Genomic DNA, 22,540 nt, shown 5'->3' with positions numbered 1-22,540 from the left:
GGAATACTCTAGGTAGATAGAATAAGTCAAAGGAATTCTGAAAGTTTTCTACTTTCATTTTGGCCGGAAATGTACTATAAAATGGCTGCTATAACATTATCTAACGGTGGCACGCCTTCTAAATTTCAGAGGCATTATGACTTCCCAGGAATCCCTTCATTGTACAATTTTCGTCCAGTTGAAACCAAGCATGCGATTGATTCTAAAAGATTATTATTTCGATCGTCTCGTCCGGATGTGCTTCACGTTGACGAAGTAGAGGAGTTCATGGGTTTAGGAATCAAGTGCATTATTGACCTTCGGTCTCATCAGGAGTTTTCCTTTGTAGACGGTAATAAGTACTTGCAGACGAAAGGTTTTTATAGGACTTGTGTTGTTGACTTGCCTAAGAAACGAAATTACAAACCTGCAGAAGAAGTTTCGTGTACTGCAAAAAATAAATTGAACAAAGAGGAAGAGTCAAGCACACGTACCCATTTTTTGATAAATTTCTTTCAGAATGAATATATAACCAACATAATCAGCAGAGCACCTTGGTATGTGAAAATCTTGTCAATCTTTGTTTTGCTATTTGACGTGATATTTCAGACACACTACTATTACTTGGTGCGGTTGTATGGATATTTTGTGTTGAACCCGGCAGGACTAGCCAGCACATACATCGACATTTTGGAGCTAAGCCAGGCCAGTATATGTGCAGGTAATTGTAAGGAGAGTAGTTCTTTAGTAGTATATGGTATAAGTAATAAGATATGCATAGCAATACAAAATTCCGATTTCATTTGTCTGAGCCTATTGAGTATATGACTCCCTGCTATAAGATTATCCTTTCGTTATAACAGAGGTGAATGTGTTCATCATTTTTTTTTTTACGTCTGTTGTGTTCAGACCATAAAAAAAAACAACATTGGTACCATACCAGAACTGATCTGATCAGTTAGTTTCAATTACATTGTCAAGCTAGATTTTTCTTCTAGATTTATAAATATAAGTTTACATATGTATTTTTATTTGTTCATCACTATAAACTTCTTTTTTTCATATTTAGGCAGAGTTGCATGTATATATTTACATTCTGTGTTGCATTTGCCTATATGTCGTTAGTAAACCAAATTGTATTCATGAGACTGTATACTACAATTAATTTACAGTGATTCGGTCAGTGTAGAAATACAGCTTCAGGTGTTGTAGGTTAAAACAATGGCCGCCAGTTACATTCGGCCTAGAGAGCTTTCGAATGCTGGCATTTATCTACATAAACCACCACAAAAAAGTAAAGAAACACAAGTTATGAGAGTAAAATTTAGTATTAAAAAAAATCAAGTCGACACAAAATTATTATAAGCGATATTCTTGATCTATACGAAGTAATCAAATTGTCAATGTCGTCACACACACAGGGGTTCGTTGCCGAATTTTCAGAAATGCTAAACACGACAACATTATAAGTCTGACGTCAGTGATAGGGGAAGTGGCAAATTTAAACGCGTTTTAAGCTACAGTAAATAAAAAAAAAGTATGAATGTAAATATAAGCATTGAACTGTTACCAAATGGTAGTATACAGTGGATATGAATACAATTTGGATGACAGATAAATATTTCATGTCGCCCTAATGGGCAACATTCTATTCATCTGTCACCCAAATTGTATTCATATCCACTGTATACTACCATTTGGTAACAGTTCAATGCTTAAGTGTTAACAGTATTGCTTTGTAACCCTATTATATATAATTTATATATTTAGTTAAACCCTGTTATATATAATTTATATATTTTAGTTAAACCCTGTTATATATAATTTATATATTTAGTTAAACCCTGTTATATATAATTTATATATTTAGTTAAACCCTGTTATATATAATTTATATATTTAGTTAAACCCTGTTATATATAATTTATATATTTAGTTAAACCCTGTTATATATAATTTATATATTTAGTTAAACCCTGTTATATATAATTTATATATTTAGTTAAACCCTGTTATATATAATTTATATATTTAGTTTAAAAAAAATGTGACCCTTGGAGTTACAACAGGATAAACATTAACTTTAGGGAGATAATTATATAATCAGCAGTGTGTCATCAATATTATATCTTATTTGGACTTTGTTAGAAAATATGTACCTTGACACCAGTATATGTACTCTACATTGATTATATAATCCGTGTTATTTGTACCTTAATCTAATCTATATATTCATGTACTCGAGTGTACACTGTATATGGTATTATCTTGCTCTTTTCTAAATGTTACATGATTCAGCTTTCTTTAATACTATTGGAGAGAAATTCAATGATATTTTTACCTAAGATGTTAGAGGTGTTAAAGCGACGTCATGATAAAACGTTTTTTTCATAGTCTTGTACTTGTTTTATTCCATATATATCAAGCATATCACCTTATTTTATGAGCATGCAGTGACAACTAGATTTTACTGAAATATGTACATAAAATTGTGAATTAATGTAGTATAATTACTTAACTGCTGTTGATCAACAGTCTGGATGTGTACATATAATTGATAATGCATTCATAAAACACACAATACACATGTGAACAAAATGGCTTCCCAAGTGAATTAGGCTTTATGGTTGGAAAATCTTCCTTACATACATAGAAAGTGTTTGCAAACATGCAAGTAATTGATTTGAGTTAGTAAGCATATATTACTTTGCATAATTTTTTGCTCACATGGCTCAATTCAAGTGCTAGCTTAAAACAAGTGATTATGAGCTTACAGTATGGTGCATGAGTCCATCCATCAACTTTCAACTTCTTCTGGAAAACAATAAGAAACTGAAAACTGATATATTTGGCTGGGTGGTACATTAGGAAGAGCACATTAACATTTTCTCATATAAATGATCTGGACCTATTTTCAAGGTCACAATTAAGTTTCAAATATGTTAAAAACTTGAAGAATCTTCTTCTCCCTGAAGCTCCAGAAGGACACTCCTAGAGCAGAGTGGTACATATTAGTTTCCTCCTCATATAAAGGACCTTTACCTATTTTCAAGGTCAAACTTGAAGTATTTTCAAGGAGACAAGGGCCAAATAGATTATAGGTAAAAAATATTTTTGCAAGTCTTATTCTCAAGTTCTAAAAGACGATGGGTACAGTACTCATCTTAGGCCCTTAGGTTCCTGCTGTGGAATGATTTGAAGTTTCTTCATATCAATTACCCTGACCTGCTTTGAAGTCACAGTTGTTACATATGGTGAAAATTTTGATGATCTTTTCAAAATCCAGAAGACTCAGACATGTATTATATTTTGCCAGCAGGTTAAGTATCAAGAATTGAATGCTATAACGATTCAGCATACTTTGTACAAATGACCTTGCCCTATTTTCAAGGTCACCATGGAGAAATATGTGACCTATTATATTTATGTTCACTATCTGCATGTATACTCCACAGGTTGATCATCATGCTTTACACATGATGCATCTCATTGCTATGGTGGCTCATTAGGGCCAAGTATCAAATCTCGCATTCTCCCACTCTCGACCTTAGGTTGAAAACGTGAGAATGCGAAATCGCGATGGTGAGAGAGCGAGATTAATCTCGCGTTTTCGCCGTCACGTTTTCACATTCTTGCCATCGAGTTTTCGCATTCTTGCGTTTTCGCATTCTTGCGTTTTCGCTCCCTCGCCTTCGCATTCTAGCTTTTTCGACCTAAGGTCGAGAGTGCAAGAATGCGAGATTTGATACTTGGCCCTAAAGAGCCACCATACATTGCTACATGTAGACAATGTCATATTGGGTGTTTGATTTAACATAACACCAACAGAGGTAACTTTTTGTATTTCAGTACCATTATAACTGTCATGGACAATATATAATGCACCTATACAGAATCATATCCCCTTTGTTTGATATATTCCCGCTGACATCACTGACATATATTATGGTCAACATGTATATATTAAAAATGATAATTTTGCCATAATTCCTATCTGGCTATATATAAGCGAGTTATTCAGGGGTTCTTGGCCTCTTGTTAAGAATTGTATTCATATTTGCAAGCTCTCAAACTACTGACGAAGAAGGATAACCTTCCTGCTCTCCTAAACTGTGCTCACGGAAAAGATCGTACTGGAATCATGTCGGCATTAATCCTGCTGTTACTCGGAGAGACGACAGAAAACGTCATCCAAGATTACACTGCATCAGAGGTACATAAATAGCTTTATACACACTCTCTAGGAAACAGGTGTAAAACTATCAGTTGAAATAATCAGTGTGTAACTTATGGTGTGGGTGGAATACATGTACTTGGGTATTTTTTGTAGAATCACACAATATGAGGGGGGGTCACCCATGTACAGAATTCACACTGTGTGTGTGTGGGGGGGGGGGGGGGGGGTCACCTATGTACAGAATTCACACTGTGTGTGTGTGTGGGGGGGGGGGGGGTCACCTATGTACAGAATTTCACTTATTTAGTTGGGGTTCCCATGTATAATTTCAATATATCTGTAACTTTTCCGTTTCTTCCCAGAAGCTCATGACGTTAATGTTGGCCAGAATGTATTAGCTTCAAAGAGAGATGTTCATTTACATAGTATTTGTCTTTGTCGAAATGGAAGTGTACGATTGTAACACATTGACGGGTATGGGTAACATATTGGATGTTACGCTAGTGAAATTTTATATTTCTTGAGTCAAATGATTTCATTGAATTCAAATAAGTTGATTGACAGTTTGAGGTCCCAATGTTGATTGACAGTTTGGGGTCCCAGTTGGTTAAAGTTACATGTAATTGACAGTCTGGGGTCCAAATTGGTTAAAGTTAATTGACAGTCTGGGGTCCTAGTTGGTTAAAGTTAATTGACAGTTTGGGGTCCCAGTTGGTTAAGGTTAATTGACTGTTTGAGGTCCCAGTTGGTTAATGTTAATTGACAGTTTGAGGTTCCAGTTGGTTAAAGTTGATTGACTGTTTGAGGTCCCAATGTTGATTGACAGTTTGGGAACCCAGTTGGTTAACATTGATTGACCGTTTGGGAACCCAGTTGGTTAACGTTGATTGACAGTTTGAGGTCATAGTTGTTTAACATTGATTGACAGTTAGGGGTCCCAGTTGGTTAAAGTTAATTGACTGTTTGGGGTCATAGTTGGTTAAAGTTGATTGACAGTTTGAGGTCATAGTTGGTTAACATTGATTGACAGTTAGGGGTCCCGGTTTGTTAAAGTTAATTGACAGTTTGAGGTCCTAGTTGGTTAAAGTTAATTGACAGTTTGAGGTCCCAGTTGGTTAAAGTTAATTGACAGTTTGGGGTCCAAGTTGGTTAAAGTTGATTGACAGTTTGGGGTCCAAATTGGTTAAAGTTAATTGACAGTTTGAGGTCCCAGTTGGTTAAAGTTGATTGACAGTTTGGGGTCCAAGTTGGTTAAAGTTAATTGACAGTTTGAGGTCCCAGTTGGTTAAAGTTAATTGACAGTTTGGGGTCCAAGTTGGTTAAATGAATTGACTGTTTGAGGTCCCAGTTGGTTAAAGTTAATTGACAGTTTGTGGATCCAAGTTGGTTAAAGTTGATTAACAGTTTGAGGTACCAGTTGGTTTAATTTGATTGACAGTTTTGGGTTATTTTGCTGATCATGTCATTAGAATGTCATGATGGTTACATTGAAGCTCTCTTTTGAATTTCAGTGATTTGTTAGTTTCAATTTCCTTTGTTTTCATATACACTAGAATAGGCTTTGAAAGTTTTCCTTTTCCATTTGTCGTCTGCCACTTTACCAGGTATAGTTCCATTACTCTAGCTGATCACCTATGGTCTGGCATTATCAATAGGAATTGTACGCAATATACATTTTCAACTTCTTCTCAATAACCAACTGGCCCAGGGACCTGATATTGGGTCTACATCACGCTGAGATGAAAGGCTATCAAGTTTGTTCAAATGGATGACCTTGATGTTCATTCAAGGTCAAAGTGGTAAAATATGCTAAAATCTTTAAACAACTTCTTCTTGATAACCAAGAAGCCCAGAGACTTGATATTGGGTTTGTAGCATACTGGGTTGAAGGGCTACCAAGACTGTTCAAATGGATGACCTCGACCTTCAGTCTAGGTCACAGGGTTAAATATGCTAAAATACTTTTACCATTATTCTTGATAACCAGGTGACCCAGAGACCTTATATTAGGTCTGTAGGGTGCTTGGATGACGGGCTACCAAGTCTGTTCAAATGGATGACCATGCACATTCAAGGTCACAGGGGCTTAATATGCTTAATTATTTGTAAGACTTCTTTTCAATACCAAAGAGGCTTAAAGACCTTATATTGAGTTCTGGGATAAAGGGTATAAAGTTTGTTTAAATTGATGACTTTGAAGTGTCACATGATAAACACTTCGTGATTTGACATCAGGAGCAATATTTGTGAAAATTAGATATCTTCTTATAACCAGATCCAGAACCTTGAAAATACTGGCTATAGTATCATCACACTGTTAAACAAGATTTCCAGATGGCTACTTCTTATTTTACTTGTATATTACTTTTTCTTTGTTGTATAAATTTCACAGAAAGCACTTGAGCCGATAAAGCCAAGACTTCACGATGAAATAGTCAAAAGATTCAACTGGGATGAGTCGTTCATGTATGCGAAACCAGAAACGTTACAAACTGCCCTCAACCATATCCACGACAAGTGAGTTGACTTGAGTCTCTAACTTGTACACCAAACGGAAAGCAGAGTGTTTCATTTTATACTCTGCCTAAACTTGCTCCCTTAGAAATGACAATATTGAAGTGTCTACACATGTTAATGTTATGCTGAAATCACAAGGAAATTTGTCTGTTATACAATCATGTACCTGTATATTTACTTTGATTGAGATCCTTAGATAAAAGAGAGCCATGGTTCAACACAAGGGCTTACAATTACTTGTCTTCAAATCACAGATATATAGGTAATCTACACAACACAAGTCACAGATATATCGGTAATCTACACAACACAAATCACAGATATATCGGTAATCTACACAACACAAATCACAGATATATCGGTAATCTACACAACACAAATCACAGATATATCGGTAATCTACACAACACAAATCACAGATATATCGGTAATCTACAACACAAGTCACAGATATATCGGTAATCTACAATACAAATCACAGATATATCGGTAATCTATACAACACAAATCACAGATATATCGGTAATCTACACAACACAAGTCACAGATATATCGGTAATCTACAACACAAATCACAGATATATCGGTAATCTACACAACACAAATCACAGATATATCGGTAATCTACAATACAAATCACAGATATATCGGTAATATACACAACACAAGTCACAGATATATCGGTAATCTACACAACACAAGTCACAGATATATCGGTAATCTACAACACAAATCACAGATATATCGGTAATCTACACAACACAAATCACAGATATATCGGTAATCTACAACACAAGTCACAGATATATCGGTAATCTACACAATACAAATCACAGATATATCGGTAATCTACACAACACAGGTCACAGATATATCGGTAATCTACACAACACAAGTCACAGATATATCGGTAATCTACAATACAAATCACAGATATATCGGTAATCTACACAACACAAATCACAGATATATCGGTAATCTACAACACAAGTCACAGATATATCGGTAATCTACAATACAAATCACAGATATATCGGTAATCTACACAACACAAGTCACAGATATATCGGTAATCTACAACACAAGTCACAGATATATCGGTAATCTACACAATACAAATCACAGATATATCGGTAATCTACAATACAAATCACAGATATATCGGTAATCTACAATACAAATCACAGATATATCGGTAATCTACAATACAAATCACAGATATATCGGTAATCTACACAACACAAGTCACAGATATATCGGTAATCTACACAACACAAATCACAGATATATCGGTAATCTACACAACACAGGTCACAGATATATCAGTAATCTACACAACACAAGTCACAGATATATCGGTAATCTACAATACAAATCACAGATATATCGGTAATCAACACAACACAAGTCACAGATATGTCGGTAATCTACACAACACAAATCACAGATATATCGGTAATCTACAATACAAATCACAGATATATCGGTAATCTACACAACACAAATCACAGATATATCGGTAATCTACACAACACAAGTCACAGATATATCGGTAATCTACACAACACAAGTCACAGATATATCGGTAATCTACACAACACAAGTCACAGATATATCGGTAATCTACACAACACAAATCACAGATATATCGGTAATCTACACAACACAAGTCACAGATATATCGGTAATCTACAATACAAATCACAGATATATCGGTAATCTACACAACACAAGTCACAGATATATCGGTAATCTACACAACACAAGTCACAGATATATCGGTAATCTACACAACACAAGTCACAGATATATCGGTAATCTACACAACACAAGTCACAGATATATCGGTAATCTACACAACACAAATCACAGATATATCGGTAATCTACAATACAAATCACAGATATATCGGTAATCTACACAACACAAGTCACAGATATATCGGTAATCTACACAACACAAGTCACAGATATATCGGTAATCTACAATACAAATCACAGATATATCGGTAATCTACACAACACAAGTCACAGATATATCAGTAATCTACACAACACAAGTCACAGATATATCGGTAATCTACACAATACAAATCACAGATATATCGGTAATCTACACAATACAAATCACAGATATATCGGTAATCTACACAACACAAGTCACAGATATATCGGTAATCTACAATACAAATCACAGATATACCAGTAATCTACACAACACAAGTCACAGATATATCGGTAATCTACACAACACAAGTCACAGATATATCGGTAATCTACAATACAAATCACAGATATATCAGTAATCTACACAATACAAATCACAGATATATCGGTAATCTACACAACACAAGTCACAGATATATCGGTAATCTACACAATACAAATCACAGATATATCGGTAATCTACAATACAAATCACAGATATATCGGTAATCTACACAACACAAATCACAGATATATCGGTAATCTACACAATACAAATCACAGATATTTCGGTAATCTACAATACAAATCACAGATATATCGGTAATCTACACAACACAAGTCACAGATATATCGGTAATCTACAATACAAATCACAGATATATCAGTAATCTACACAATACAAATCACAGATATATCGGTAATCTACACAACACAAGTCACAGATATATCGGTAATCTACACAACACAAGTCACAGATATATCGGTAATCTACAATACAAATCAAAGATATATCGGTAATCTACACAACACAGGTCACAGATATATCGGTAATCTACACAACACAAATCACATATATATCGGTAATCTACACAACACAGGTCACAGATATATCGGTAATCTACACAACACAAATCACAGATATATTGGTAATCTACACAACACAGGTCACAGATATATCAGTAATCTACACAACACAGGTCACAGATATATCGGTAATCTACACAACACAGGTCACAGATATATCGGTAATCTACACAACACAAATCACAGATATATCAGTAATCTACACAACACAAGTCACAGATATATCGGTAATCTACAATACAAATCACAGATATATCGGTAATCTACAATACAAATCACAGATATATCGGTAATCTACAATACAAATCACAGATATATCGGTAATCTACACAACACAAATCACAGATATATCGGTAATCTACAACACAAATCACAGATATATCGGTAATCTACACAACACAAATCACAGATATATCGGTAATCTACACAACACAAGTCATTCAAGAAAAAGCAATAAACAAGAAAGAATTAAAACAAACGAAAATAGAAGAAAAAAATTGTATTTTGGTCATTAGATTTTAAATTAGGATTCAGAAAATGCATTTATAAGACTTGTGTTTACAGGTACGGATCAGTGGAAAACTACCTGGAATCCATTGGGTTCAGTCGGCAGGAGCAACAATGTCTTAAAGAAAATTTTGGGTACAGTTTGGACAATGGGGACCAGCGCTTGATATAGTGAGATATTGATGTTACCTCTTCAAACTGCTTTATTCCTCGTATCTTAAAGAAATTACTTACTACATGTATATCTACTTAAGTCATGAAACTGTGTTTCTGATTTGCTTGAAACCTGCTTCAGTCAAACAAAAAGTTATTCTGCCTTAGGGCAGTTAATAATTGTATTCTCCTGAGGGAAATTTACAACAAATATGAAGTTGATTCTTTATAACAGCACAGTAATGTTTTGATTTTATCAACAAATTGATAACTAGAATGTTTAAATGTAAATTAAGATGTGTAAATTTTAAGTGTTGTGTTTATGACATGTCGATACTATAAAAGCTGAATGTGTATGTATGTAAGTATGTAAAGAGAGTGCACATGTAAGTTTTCTTTTCTTTGTATGTACTCACATATAGATATATTTACATTTGCTCCGCATTTCCCCATTGACACAATGCTAAGAGGCAGTTGCCACCATACGCCTATAACACCCAGTGCCTCAGGCTATAACACCCAGTGGGTCATGTGACATTGAAAAAGGCGGGATTTTTTTGTGCTGGTTTAGTTTTTTTCAAAGTTGACGGAAATGGTAAAACAATGTAAATATAAGTATTGAACAGTGGTTTTAATGTTGTTATAGTCGATATGGCAGCAAGATGTATGGTGGGCAAATGGCATGGGAACCCGTTCATTGTTCATTGCTTAAATGTATGCATGCTTGTGTTAGAATGAGATGTCTTTACAAGGGTGAGTGAGTGTATGTATGGTGGTTTTTGAATGTTTGTAAATGTGAGTGGGGGTTAACAATGTATGTGTATGTACAATGTACATATTATCCTCAAATTTTATACATGTGTATGTAATGTTGTTGATGCTACAATGGGCACTGATATTGTTTGAGGGGGTAAATATTAAACTATTAAGAGCATACATCTGAGCACTTTCCAGAAAAAAATTAAAAACACAACAAATATCAGAACCCTGATTACAGAAAGTTATGTGATAGAGATTGCCAGGGCTCTGTTAATTTTGTTATAAATTTGTTATGACATTTCTTATTACAGAAACATTGACTTCACATTTTCAGTCTATGCGGTTATGAGTTTGTCCTTGAACAAGACAGTCTATTCTGATGTGGGTGTGTCCTGGAACAAGACAGTTTATTCTGATGTGGGTGTGTCCTGGAACAAGACAGTCTATTCTGTTGTGGGTGAGTCCTGGAATAAGACAGTCTATTCTGATGTGGGTGTGTCCTGGAATGAGACGGTCTATTCTGTTGTGGGTGTGTCCTGGAATGAGACAGTCTATTCTGTTGTGGGTGTGTCCTGGAACAAGACAGTCTATTCTGTTGTGGGTGTGTCCTGGAACAAGACAGTCTATTCTGTTGTGGGTGTGTCCTGGAACAAGACAGTCTATTCTGTTGTGGGTGTGTCCTTGAACAAGACAGTCTATTCTGTTGTGGGTGTGTCCTGGAACAAGACAGTCTATTCTGTTGTGGGTGAGTCCTTGAACAAGACAGTCTATTCTGTTGTGGGTGTGTCCTAGGACATGACAGTCTATTCTGTTGTGGGTGAGTCCTGTAATGAGACAGTCTATTCTGTTGTGGGTGTGTCCTGTAATGAGAAAGTCTATTCTGTTGTGGGTGTGTCCTGGAATAAGACAGTCTATTCTGTTGTGGGTGTGTCCTGGAACAAGACAGTCTATTCTGTTGTGGGTGTGTCCTGGAACAAGACAGTCTATTCTGTTGTGGGTGTGTCCTGGAATAAGACAGTCTATTCTGTTGTGGGTGTGTCCTTGAACAAGACAGTCTATTCTGTTGTGGGTGTGTCCTGGAATGAGACAGTCTATTCTGTTGTGGGTTTGTCCTGGAACAAGACAGTCTATTCTGTTGTCGTGTGTCCTGGAACAAGACAGTCTATTCTGTTGTCGTTGTGTCCTGGAATAAGACAGTCTATTCTGTTGTGGGTGTGTCCTGGAACAAGACAGTCTATTCTGTTGTGGGTGTGTCCTTGAACAAGACAGTCTATTCTGTTGTGGGTGTGTCCTTGAACAAGACAGTCTATTCTGTTGTGAGTGTGTCCTTCAATAAGACAGTCTATTCTGTTGTGGGTGTGTCCTTGAACAAGACAGTCTATTCTGTTGTGGGTGTGTCCTGGAATAAGACAGTCTATTCTGTTGTGGGTGTGTCCTGGAACAAGACAGTCTATTCTGTTGTGGGTGTGTCCTGTAATGAGACGGTCTATTCTGTTGTGGGTGTGTCCTGGAATGAGACAGTCTATTCTGTTGTGGGTGTGTCCTGTAACAAGAAAGTCTATTCTGTTGTGGGTGTGTCCTTGAACAAGACAGTCTATTCTGTTGTGGGTGTGTCCTGGAACAAGAAGGTCTATTCTGTTGTCGTGTGTCCTGGAATAAGACAGTCTATTCTGTTATGAGTTTGTCCTTGAACAAGACAGTCTATTCTGTTGTGGGTGTGTCCTGGAACAAGAAAGTCTATTCTGTTATGAGTTTGTCCTTGAACAAGACGGTCTATTCTGTTGTGGGTGTGTCCTGAAACCAGACAGTCTACTCTGTTTTGGGTGAAGCCACCAGCTACTACTAAGAGACCTGACCTGGGAGTTCACAGGATGATATACATAGCACAAACTTATTTTTTCTTGTTTCATGTTTGTGTCTGGGATGAATTGTTATTGTTTATTTTGTTTTTGCTTGTTGACTTAACTAGTCAGGATTATAATTGTGTGCTGTTATACAAGTCAGGCTTTCTTAAATTGATCAATCACATTGCATTGATGTACTAAATTGTTTTTTTTTTCTAAATGAAGCTACCCGATTTTTAGCTCATCTGGTCAGGAGGATCAAGGTTAGCACATGCCATACCGTGGCGTCCGGTGTCCGTCGTCCATCAACATTTGCTTCGAATCTCTACGAGTAAAAATTTATGAATAGATTTGAATCCAATTTGGTCAGAAGCATCTATGGGGAAAGGGGAACAGATTTTGCATAAATGTTTGCTGTGACCCTCCATCCCATAACCATGTATAGCATCGCTGGAGGTTAAGGGATAAACATGAGTCTGATGTAAAAATAAACCAAGGGTCTTTCCCCACCCTAAGGCACTTAATTTCTTTAAACATATCAACAATCATGTTGTAAAAACATTCCCTGCAGCCTTTTTACACCCTTAGAGAGTCTGGACTTCATTATTTCTTTAAAGCAGTTGGGATCCCCATACTTTAGCCATATATAGCATTGTTCAAGATTGTCAAATAAAGCTACATATTAACGGGTCAAATTGAACGTGAACATTGTTTTGATGTTTGATCAAATCCAACTAGGTGAGCGATACAGGCCCCATAAGCCTCTTTTTTTACTCTTTGGAGGATTTTAGCATAGATTTATTTTTAACTGACAAACACATAAAATTATATCCCTAACAGTCATACTATCAATATTGATATTCTGGTTTTTAATGGTAATCTTTTTTCTATTGTTTACTTTGTTTTGTTTTTGTTTTTAGCTCACCTGGTCCAAAGGACCAAGGTAAGCTAATGCCATACCGTGGCGTCCTGCGTCAGGTGTCCATCCATCCGTCCGTCAACAATTGACTTCTTCTTCACAACCGCTGATCGGAATTGAACAAAATTTGGCTGGTTACATAGGATCATTATGAGGTGGGGACTATAAATTGTACAATTGGTCGGGCTGATCCCACTGGGGGCTGAGGGGCGGGGCCAAAAAGGGTCAATTTGGCCTTAATTGATATAAATGACTTCTTCCATGGAGCTAAGCATTGGATATCGCTGATATTTGTCTGGTAGTATTCTTATGGGGTGGGGATTCAAAATTGTACCAATGATGGGGCTGATCCCCCGGGGGCCAGAGGGTGGGGCCAAAAGGGTTCAATTTGGCTGAATTGATATGAACAACTTCTCTGAAACTAAGCAAGGGATATCGCTCATATTTGACTGGTAGCATCCTTACAGAGTAGGGATACAAAATTGTACAAAAGGTAGGGCTGAACTCCTAGGAGCCTGAGGGGCGGGGCAAAAAGGGGTCAATTTTGCTAAATTGATATAAACAATTAATTGTCTGGAAGAGAGCTATGAATATCTATCATATTTGACTTGTAGCATCCCTAGGGTGGGGATTCAAAAAACTATAAATGGCCCAGCTGACCCCAGGGGGCTGAGGGCAGGGTCTAAATGGTTCAATTCGGCTAAAGATATATAAACGACTTCTCTGAAACCAATTTTGTACATTCCTCATATTTGATTGGTAGCATCCTTATGGGGTAGGGATTGTACATGCGGCTGACATACCCCACCCCCCCCCCCCCCTAATATCTAACTATGCAATGTATCACCTTGATATTTCAGTGGTAATATCCCCAGGAGGCTGGGATTCAAATTAAATTTATACAAATAATGGGGCCAACACCTCTCCCTTGGGGTTTGGGGTCTTTCCTCACCCTTGAAGACTTATTAGTGTTGTTTTATCGGTGAGACCGTTGAGATCCCACCCCATAATCAAATATAGCCTTGCTGGGCATGAGAGGTGGACACAATCCTGATGTTAAAATAGGCTCAGCGTTGAACCGTTCTTTCCCCACGCCAAGGGACTTACAGTTTCTTTAAATACAATCACGTTATCATGTGAATCTTGACTTTGTTTCTCGGTTATATGTTTGTAGCAGTTTCAGAGATCCCCACAACATACAGAAATTATATATGATCATACATCAAAGCTATAAGCAAATGAAACATAAGCATTATTTTGTTCAAATAAACCAGGTGAGCGATACAGGCCCTCTGGGCCTCTTGTTTGGCCATATGGTGATGGAGCTGGTCAAACATTTGTAATCATGAATACATCTTCAAAAAAAAAAGAATGTCGCTCCCTTGACCCCAGTAAAGCCACATCAGGATGGGTTATTTTCATGGAATTTGCCATTGTCACTGATAAATGAATAATCTTAAAGGAAAGTGATAGTTTCTGATTCATTGAAATTATTATCTCTACAAGTGTAATGAGTGTGTATAGCTGTGTATGGATGAGAGTATATTTACAGGTAATCTTATTTACTTTATGTTTCATGATTTATATCCTATACATATCGTTATTGTTACATCTTATTTTTTATACACTGATTATTTATAATTTAATATACAATTGATAGTATCTATATACATTTATAAAAATATTTTAATTTACATGTATTTTGATAATTATGATTTTTTCACCATAGTTAATTAAGAATGATTATAAGTTATGAGTACAATAATAAACTGAAATATATTGTCTAAGTCTGTTATCCCCGATCTTAGTCATTAATGATGAATTTTACCAATGTGGCTGTGTACATGTATCTGATATCAAAATAATGAAGTTTGTCAGTGACTGGTGCAGACAGTATATAGAATAATATTAAAATAGGAAACACTGATTAGTCATGTTCAATTTTCAGATGTGATAGATAATCATGTCACTATTGTTGACAACGGCCACCTGTCACAGACAATGGTCACCTGTCACAGACAATGGTCACCTGTCGCAGACAATGGTCACCTGTCACAGACAATGGTCACCTGTCACAGACAACGGCCACCTATCACAGACAACGGCCACCTATCACAGACAATGGCCACCTGTCACAGACAATGGTCACCTGTCTATCACAGACAATGGCCACCTGTCACAGACAATGGTCACCTGTCACAGACAATGGTCACCTGTCACAGACAATGACCACCCTACAGTTGATTGCCACTTGTCACTGTCGGTAAAATAATGTAATGAAAAAAACAACCAAGGGCCCGTTATATTTTATAGGTGTCATAGCTTGAAAGAAATTTTCCCTTCAGCTCACTGGATACTTATTTAGATTATCTGTCCGTCTGTCTGAGTCAAAATCATTCTCACTATCTTAAAGATTCTTCAGTCCATCTGTCTGAAGAGTGCACTTACCAAATTTTTCTGAAAATGTATTGGACCTATCTGATGATCAATAGTCACTTGTACGTGAAGTTGTTGTCAATTGATTTATGTGAATCTTTTATTTAGAAAATGTACCTGACACCTGAGTTACATGTATATGTTATATATATGTTGTATGTACATTTAGAAACTTTGTTCAAAATTTTGTTGCTTATCTTCTTGACCAAATTTATGATACAAATATGGTGCATCACATGACCATTATCTCTTGTTTATACTGAGATTGTCTGTGCAGATGCAATTGATACAAGTATCATTATAGCTGGTCTTAGTGTTCAGTGTGTGCCTCTAGAGTTCTTAGTGACAGTTTTAGTGTTCAGTGTGTGCCTCTAGAGTTCTTAGTGACAGTATTGGTGTTCAGTGTGTGCCTCTCGAGTTCTTAGTGACAGTCTTAGTGTTCAGTGTATGCCTCTAGAGTTCTTAGTGACAAAATAACAAGTTTCCATAGTAAATGAGGCCTAAAGAGATTTGCCTTGATACATTTTGTGTGAGATAGTACTTGCTTTAAATCTAGATGGAAGTCAATTTAAAATTTATTACACTCTGACATGTAGCTAGCACTTAAATTGTTGTGGTTGTTTCTTTATTGTGAACCAAAATACTGATCATTAAATATTTATATAACAGCACAAAAAGTATACCTTTTGTACATTTTATTCAGTAAAATCTTAATTGCTTATGTAATTGAAAAGAAAGCTGGTGTTATATGTTTTAATGATTTGTATTTTAGATTATTAATTAGGATTTAATTTCTAATTCAATATGGCATCATGTTAAGTGTTACCTTTTGTAATTTTTATAACTTGATTGATGTTATTTCCTTAATATGTGTTAATGCTATTTTGTTTGATATTTAATGTTACCTAATAACTACAAGTTTGATACTTAAGGAGACAATGCTTCCTTCAGACAAATGAGTTCTATTCTGTGACCTTTTATTGGTTGGCTTTATTGCAGATGCCATGTCTGAAAAGTATACACGACTATATTAAAGGTGCACAAGAATTGATGACATCTTTGAATGAAAGGTGCACAAGTATTGATGACACTTTGATTATGTTGTGCACTTATTGACTTTGTCAATAATATATAGTGTAGCAGAAGCTTAAAATAACTTCCAGATCTTTATTTCATCAGCATATACTACACTGTGCCATTTACATCTGTCTCAATCTGTCTCTAATTCGTTGACTATTTGTCTTGTTGTCTTTCCCTAGGTATGACTCTGTCCCTGATCAGGCTAGGGTATTTAATACGAGGTATGACTCCGTCCCTGATCAGGCTAGGGTATTTAATACTAGGTATGACTCCGTCCCTGATCAGGCTAGGGTATTTAATACGAGGTATGACTCCGTCCCTGATCAGGCTAGGGTATTTAATACTAGGTATGACTCCGTCCCTGATCAGGCTAGGGTATTTAATACTAGGTATGACTCCGTCCCTGATCAGGCTAGGGTATTTAATACGAGGTATGACTCCGTCCCTGATCAGGCTAGGGTATTTAATACTAGGTATGACTCCGTCCCTGATCAGGCTAGGGTATTTAATACGAGGTATGACTCCGTCCCTGATCAGGCTAGGGTATTTAATACGAGGTATGACTCCGTCCCTGATCAGGCTAGGGTATTTAATACGAGGTATGACTCCGTCCCTGATCAGGCTAGGGTATACTACAATTGTATACTAGCTGCTGTGAAGACTATTTTTTTTATAGGAAAATATTTACTTTGATGAGCTACAGCAGTTCTACAGTGTACCAGTTACCAGGATACAGCAATGAAATTTTACATTACTTGTCGATCCTTACTTCTAAATGTCCCTTTGTCTATTCTTATAACAATATGAATCATAGTGTCATCAGTTCTTGTTCACATTCATAAAGAAAAGTACACAGGAATCCATGACATATCTGTTAGGTTTACAATAATGAATGACATATATCCTGGTATCTGGAATTTGAAAAAAATCAAATGGATCGTCTTTAATGATCTTTGATGAGAATTCTGATAATGTTAAACAAATGATTTAAAAGGGTTAAAACTCAAATCAGAGATAAGATTTAATAAGCTCAGTTATATATATTAATAAGGGAACTGAAGGTATTGTTATGTCTATATACTTGTAATTATATATTCAAGAAAAATATATGTTTATATAATCAGAAAAAATCTGATTACTTTGAGATCCTTTGTTTGAATGATTTTAATGTTGATTGAGTGTTGTTGTAAAAAGAAAACAAAATGATATTGTTAAAGGTATATACTATATAAGTTAGAGTGATTACAAAACTCTTACTATATAAGTTAGAGTACAAAACTCATAAATGATGCTGAATCTTTGACGATGATTTTATATCAGATATGAATGTTTCTTCTTTGAAGTATTAATTAATATATTGTTTGTTTTGTAAAACAGAACAGAAACATTCATATTCAGGGATATCAATTCATTTATTGTATTGTTCTTCACATGAAATATACATCCTTCAATGACTTATATTAGCTTTATTTAACAGGTACCTGGTATAATGTTAGGTATAAAGTCTGCACACTTAAAGCGTTTGTGTTTGTGGTCTGTCCTATTAATTCAATTAAACATGTAAGAAGCTGTACACCAAAATTAACAGCAAGGTCTCATTATACCAGAGAAAGAGGAGATATGACAAGCTTCACTCATTTTTAATTGTCTATTAATTATGTCTACACACAGACGTTTTGTTGTTGTTTTTTTGCTTTTGACATTTTTATCAAGATTTTCCACATAAAGTTACATGATACAGAAAGAAACAAAGACAACTTACACACATACTTACATACACATACTATATATAACTTGAATACAGAGTATGTAGCTTAGCTACAATAGGTACAGACTTACTGGATATGTTTGTAAGTAAAATATGATTTTTCAAATAAATATCAACATATGATGCCATGTTTAGTATTATGATTTAGATGCACATTGTACTTGTAATCATGGCATACATTGTATAGTAAATGATTTAGATGTACATTGTACTTGTAATCATGGCATACATTGTATAGTAAATGATTTAGATGTACATTGTACTTGTAATCATGGCATACATTGTATAGTAAATGAAAAAAGGCACTTGGAGATAAAATTCATTGCTTTTTGACCACATGTTATCAGGAAAACATGATTTCATGAAAATAAAATAAAAATGTTCAGCTTGCCAATTTGAGGAATTGAGCATTGGGGTTGGCCCAAAAGTTGGTAAGGATGAAATGGTCACTATTGCTGTTAAATGTTTTGAAATCCAAATCACTTGTAATGGTTAAAACTCGAGAAACCAATAATTAGTAGCTGGGTATATATACACTGGACATTCTCAGCTGGGTATATATACACTGGACATTCTCAGCTGGGTATATATACACTGGACATTCTCAGCTGGGTATATATACACTGGACATTCTCAGCTGGGTATATATACACTGGACATTCTCAGCTGGGTATATATACACTGGACATTCTCAGCTGGGTATATATACACTGGACATTCTCAGCATTTCATGGAAAGGGATTGAAATGTGAAATTCAGGTAATGTTTTTGAAGGGCAAAAGTAAATCAACACATCACACTTCAATCTCATCACTATGTACAGTATTGATATTTAGATTTGTACTGATCAACACCAGAACTTTTACAAAATACATGCTACCATATGTTAACTTTTGTCAAATGTAGTGTCTGTTAGAGATCCTGAGAGCAGGGATTTAGGTTAGTCTAAACTTTGTGTTTTCAGACGGCTAAAACAAAAGATTAAAATTCCATCTTTACATTAATTCATACAAGTATAAATACAAGTATAAATTAGCGGTTATCTGTCACTGACAAAAGATTTTAACCCAGTTTTTATATTTGAAGTGTGTTGTATGGAAATTTTTTATTTGGAAACAGGGTTCCAACTGCACATTGTACAGCGAATTACATGTTTACATCACTCAATTGAGCCTATCATGACATCACAATGTTGAAGCCAAATAATTGTTCTTGCCATTGATGTAAAGGTGATATCAGTGTATTGTTATGATGTCACCGTGCTGTAATTTTGTTTTTGTTTTATACAATAAACTATAGAGAAGAACACTTAATACAGGTTTTTGTTATATTATTAAACATGGTGTTGGTGAATATTGGGAGGATTGAGAGCTGGATTACCTCATTTATATGGGCTGCCATTTTGCTTTTTAGCTCACCTGGCTCAAAGGACCAGTGAGCTTATGTGATGGTGCAGCTTCCAACCATCCATCTGTCCATCCATCCGCCCGTCCGTCCGTCCATCCATCCACTGTCTGTCGTCCGTCAATATTTGCTTTAAATCGCTACTTAGAAGTCATAAAGTTATGAATGGATTTTGACCCAATTTGGTCATTCATGGGGGAAGGGGAACAGATTTTGCATAAATGCTAACATTGACCCCAATGGGGACAGAGAGGGCCCAATAGTGGAAAAAGAGAGAAATTCATTTAAATCGCTACTAGTCGTAAAGTTACAAATGGATTTTAACCCAATTTGGTCAGAAAAACATCCTTGGGAAAAAGGAACAGGTTTTGCATAAATGGTGACCCCCAAGGAGACAGAGGGGAGGCCAAATAGGGGAAATAAATGTCAGGTCTAAATCAATATTAGTCATAAAATACTGAATTGATTTTAACGAAATATAGTCAGAAATATCCTTGATGGAACGGGAACAGATTTTGCATAAATGATGACTGACCCTCAGAGGGGGCAGGGCCCAATAGGAGAAATTGAAGCTAATGCTTTAAATCCCTACTACTCCTAAATGACTGAATGGATTTTGGTGAAATTTAGTCTGAAGCATTATTGGGCTAAGGGGATCTGATGTAAAAGTGGAGGGTATTGATCCCTTGGGGCTGGAGAGAAGGGGCCTTATAGGGGAAATGTTGCAAAATAGAATGATGTCACATAATGACTAAATGATGTCACATAATGACTAAATTATATCACACAATGACTAAATGGTGTCACACAATGACTAAATGATATCACATGACTAAATGATATCCCATGATGACTAAATGATATCACAAAGTGACTTAATGATGTCACATAGTGACTAAATGATGTCACGTGATGACTAAATGATATCACATAGTGACTTAATGATGTCACGTGATGACTAAATGATATCCCATGATGACTAAATGATATCACATAGTGAATTAATGATGTCACGTGATGACTAAATGATATCACATGACTAAATGATATCGCATGATGACTAAATGATATCACAAAGTGACTTAATGATGTCACATAGTGACTAAATGATGTCACGTGATGACTAAATGATATCACATAGTGACTAAATGATGTCACGTGATGACTAAATGATATCACATAGTGACTTAATGATGTCACGTGATGACTAAATGATATCCCATGATGACTAAATGATATCACATAGTGACTTAATGATGTCACACAATGACTAAATGATATCACATATTAGTAGTATTTCGTATATGCGATATTGTCAACGAATTGTGATAACCTTTTTATAATTATTAATTGATGTTTTTTTATATACATATATCATCAAATTCGAATGGTTATTGTTCATAAGGATATTTTTTTTAAAGATATACCCAATACTTAATGTCCCTTTAAGGGTTGTTCATTACATCAAGGGTCGTTCACAGTGAGACATTCCAGCAATGGAAAAGTCGGTTCCGACAATCAAATAGTTGAGTAATCTTCAATGTGAATAATACATTTCCCCTGTGTATACCCGTCCTCGGAACAGGAAAAGCATTTTAAGAACAGCAAACCATACCTAGCTGGTTAGGTCTCTGGCGGTTAGAGGCCTTACCAATAGTATAGGTAAAGAAAGAGGTATCTTACACGCCGGAAGTGCGTAAAATCTAGAAGAGTCCAGTTGTTGGTGGTAAATGTCATATTTAAGAGAACACCGATACAATTTGATGATCGTAGATTTGATCTGTTTTGGAGATATTGACAAATCTATTCGCTGTCCCTATACAATCATTCGCTGTCATATATAACCATAGATGTGTCATTTTCGCTGCGAACCTCCACAGCAAGCGCTATGGGAAAGTTAGATAAGAAAACAGTAACTTAGATATCAGTTTTGTATGTATTGTCAGCTTAACTTAATGAACTAGATATCGTGTGTGTTGTATAATGACATTACAAATGATGGTCTGTAGATAGAAAGCCAACAGCCAGAGACGTACAATGTGTTGTGTATGTAGGTTTTATGGGTGTTACGAGGTCACATAATTGTACAGTCTAGGGGAGATAATCTAACTCCAGATGTATATGAGTTATTCCCCTTTGTTGTAATTCTTTTCGTTTGTGAGATACATTTTGTGGATTCATATAAAGACTTGGAACAGGAAAGAC

The 22,540-nt window shown here is 35.7% G+C and overlaps 1 protein-coding gene across 1 annotated transcript; it reads left to right on the top strand.

The window, feature by feature from the left end:
- The first annotated feature begins 81 nt into the window (after positions 1–81).
- LOC117332382 lies at positions 82–10,607 on the top strand. Its single transcript, XM_033891269.1, has 4 exons — positions 82–700; positions 4,044–4,192; positions 6,549–6,673; positions 10,030–10,607. The coding sequence occupies exons 1-4, from the start codon at positions 82–84 to the stop codon at positions 10,142–10,144; spliced, it is 1,008 nt and encodes a 335-aa protein (XP_033747160.1). The 3' UTR covers positions 10,145–10,607.
- Positions 10,608–22,540: the final 11,933 nt, after the last annotated feature.

The sequence above is a fragment of the Pecten maximus genome, chromosome 8 (assembly GCF_902652985.1).
Source record: "Pecten maximus chromosome 8, xPecMax1.1, whole genome shotgun sequence".
Classification (NCBI taxonomy): Eukaryota; Metazoa; Mollusca; class Bivalvia; order Pectinida; family Pectinidae; genus Pecten; species Pecten maximus.
This window is presented reverse-complemented; position numbering and strand designations above follow the sequence as displayed.

Coding starts and splice junctions, on each gene's coding strand:
- LOC117332382 (XM_033891269.1), top strand. CDS start 82: ATGGCTGCTATAACATTATCTAACGGTGGCACGCCTTCTAAATTTCAG. Junction 701..4,043: donor CCAGGCCAGTATATGTGCAG/GTAATTGTAAGG, acceptor CATATTTGCAAG/CTCTCAAACTACTGACGAAG. Junction 6,674..10,029: donor CTCAACCATATCCACGACAA/GTGAGTTGACTT, acceptor TTGTGTTTACAG/GTACGGATCAGTGGAAAACT.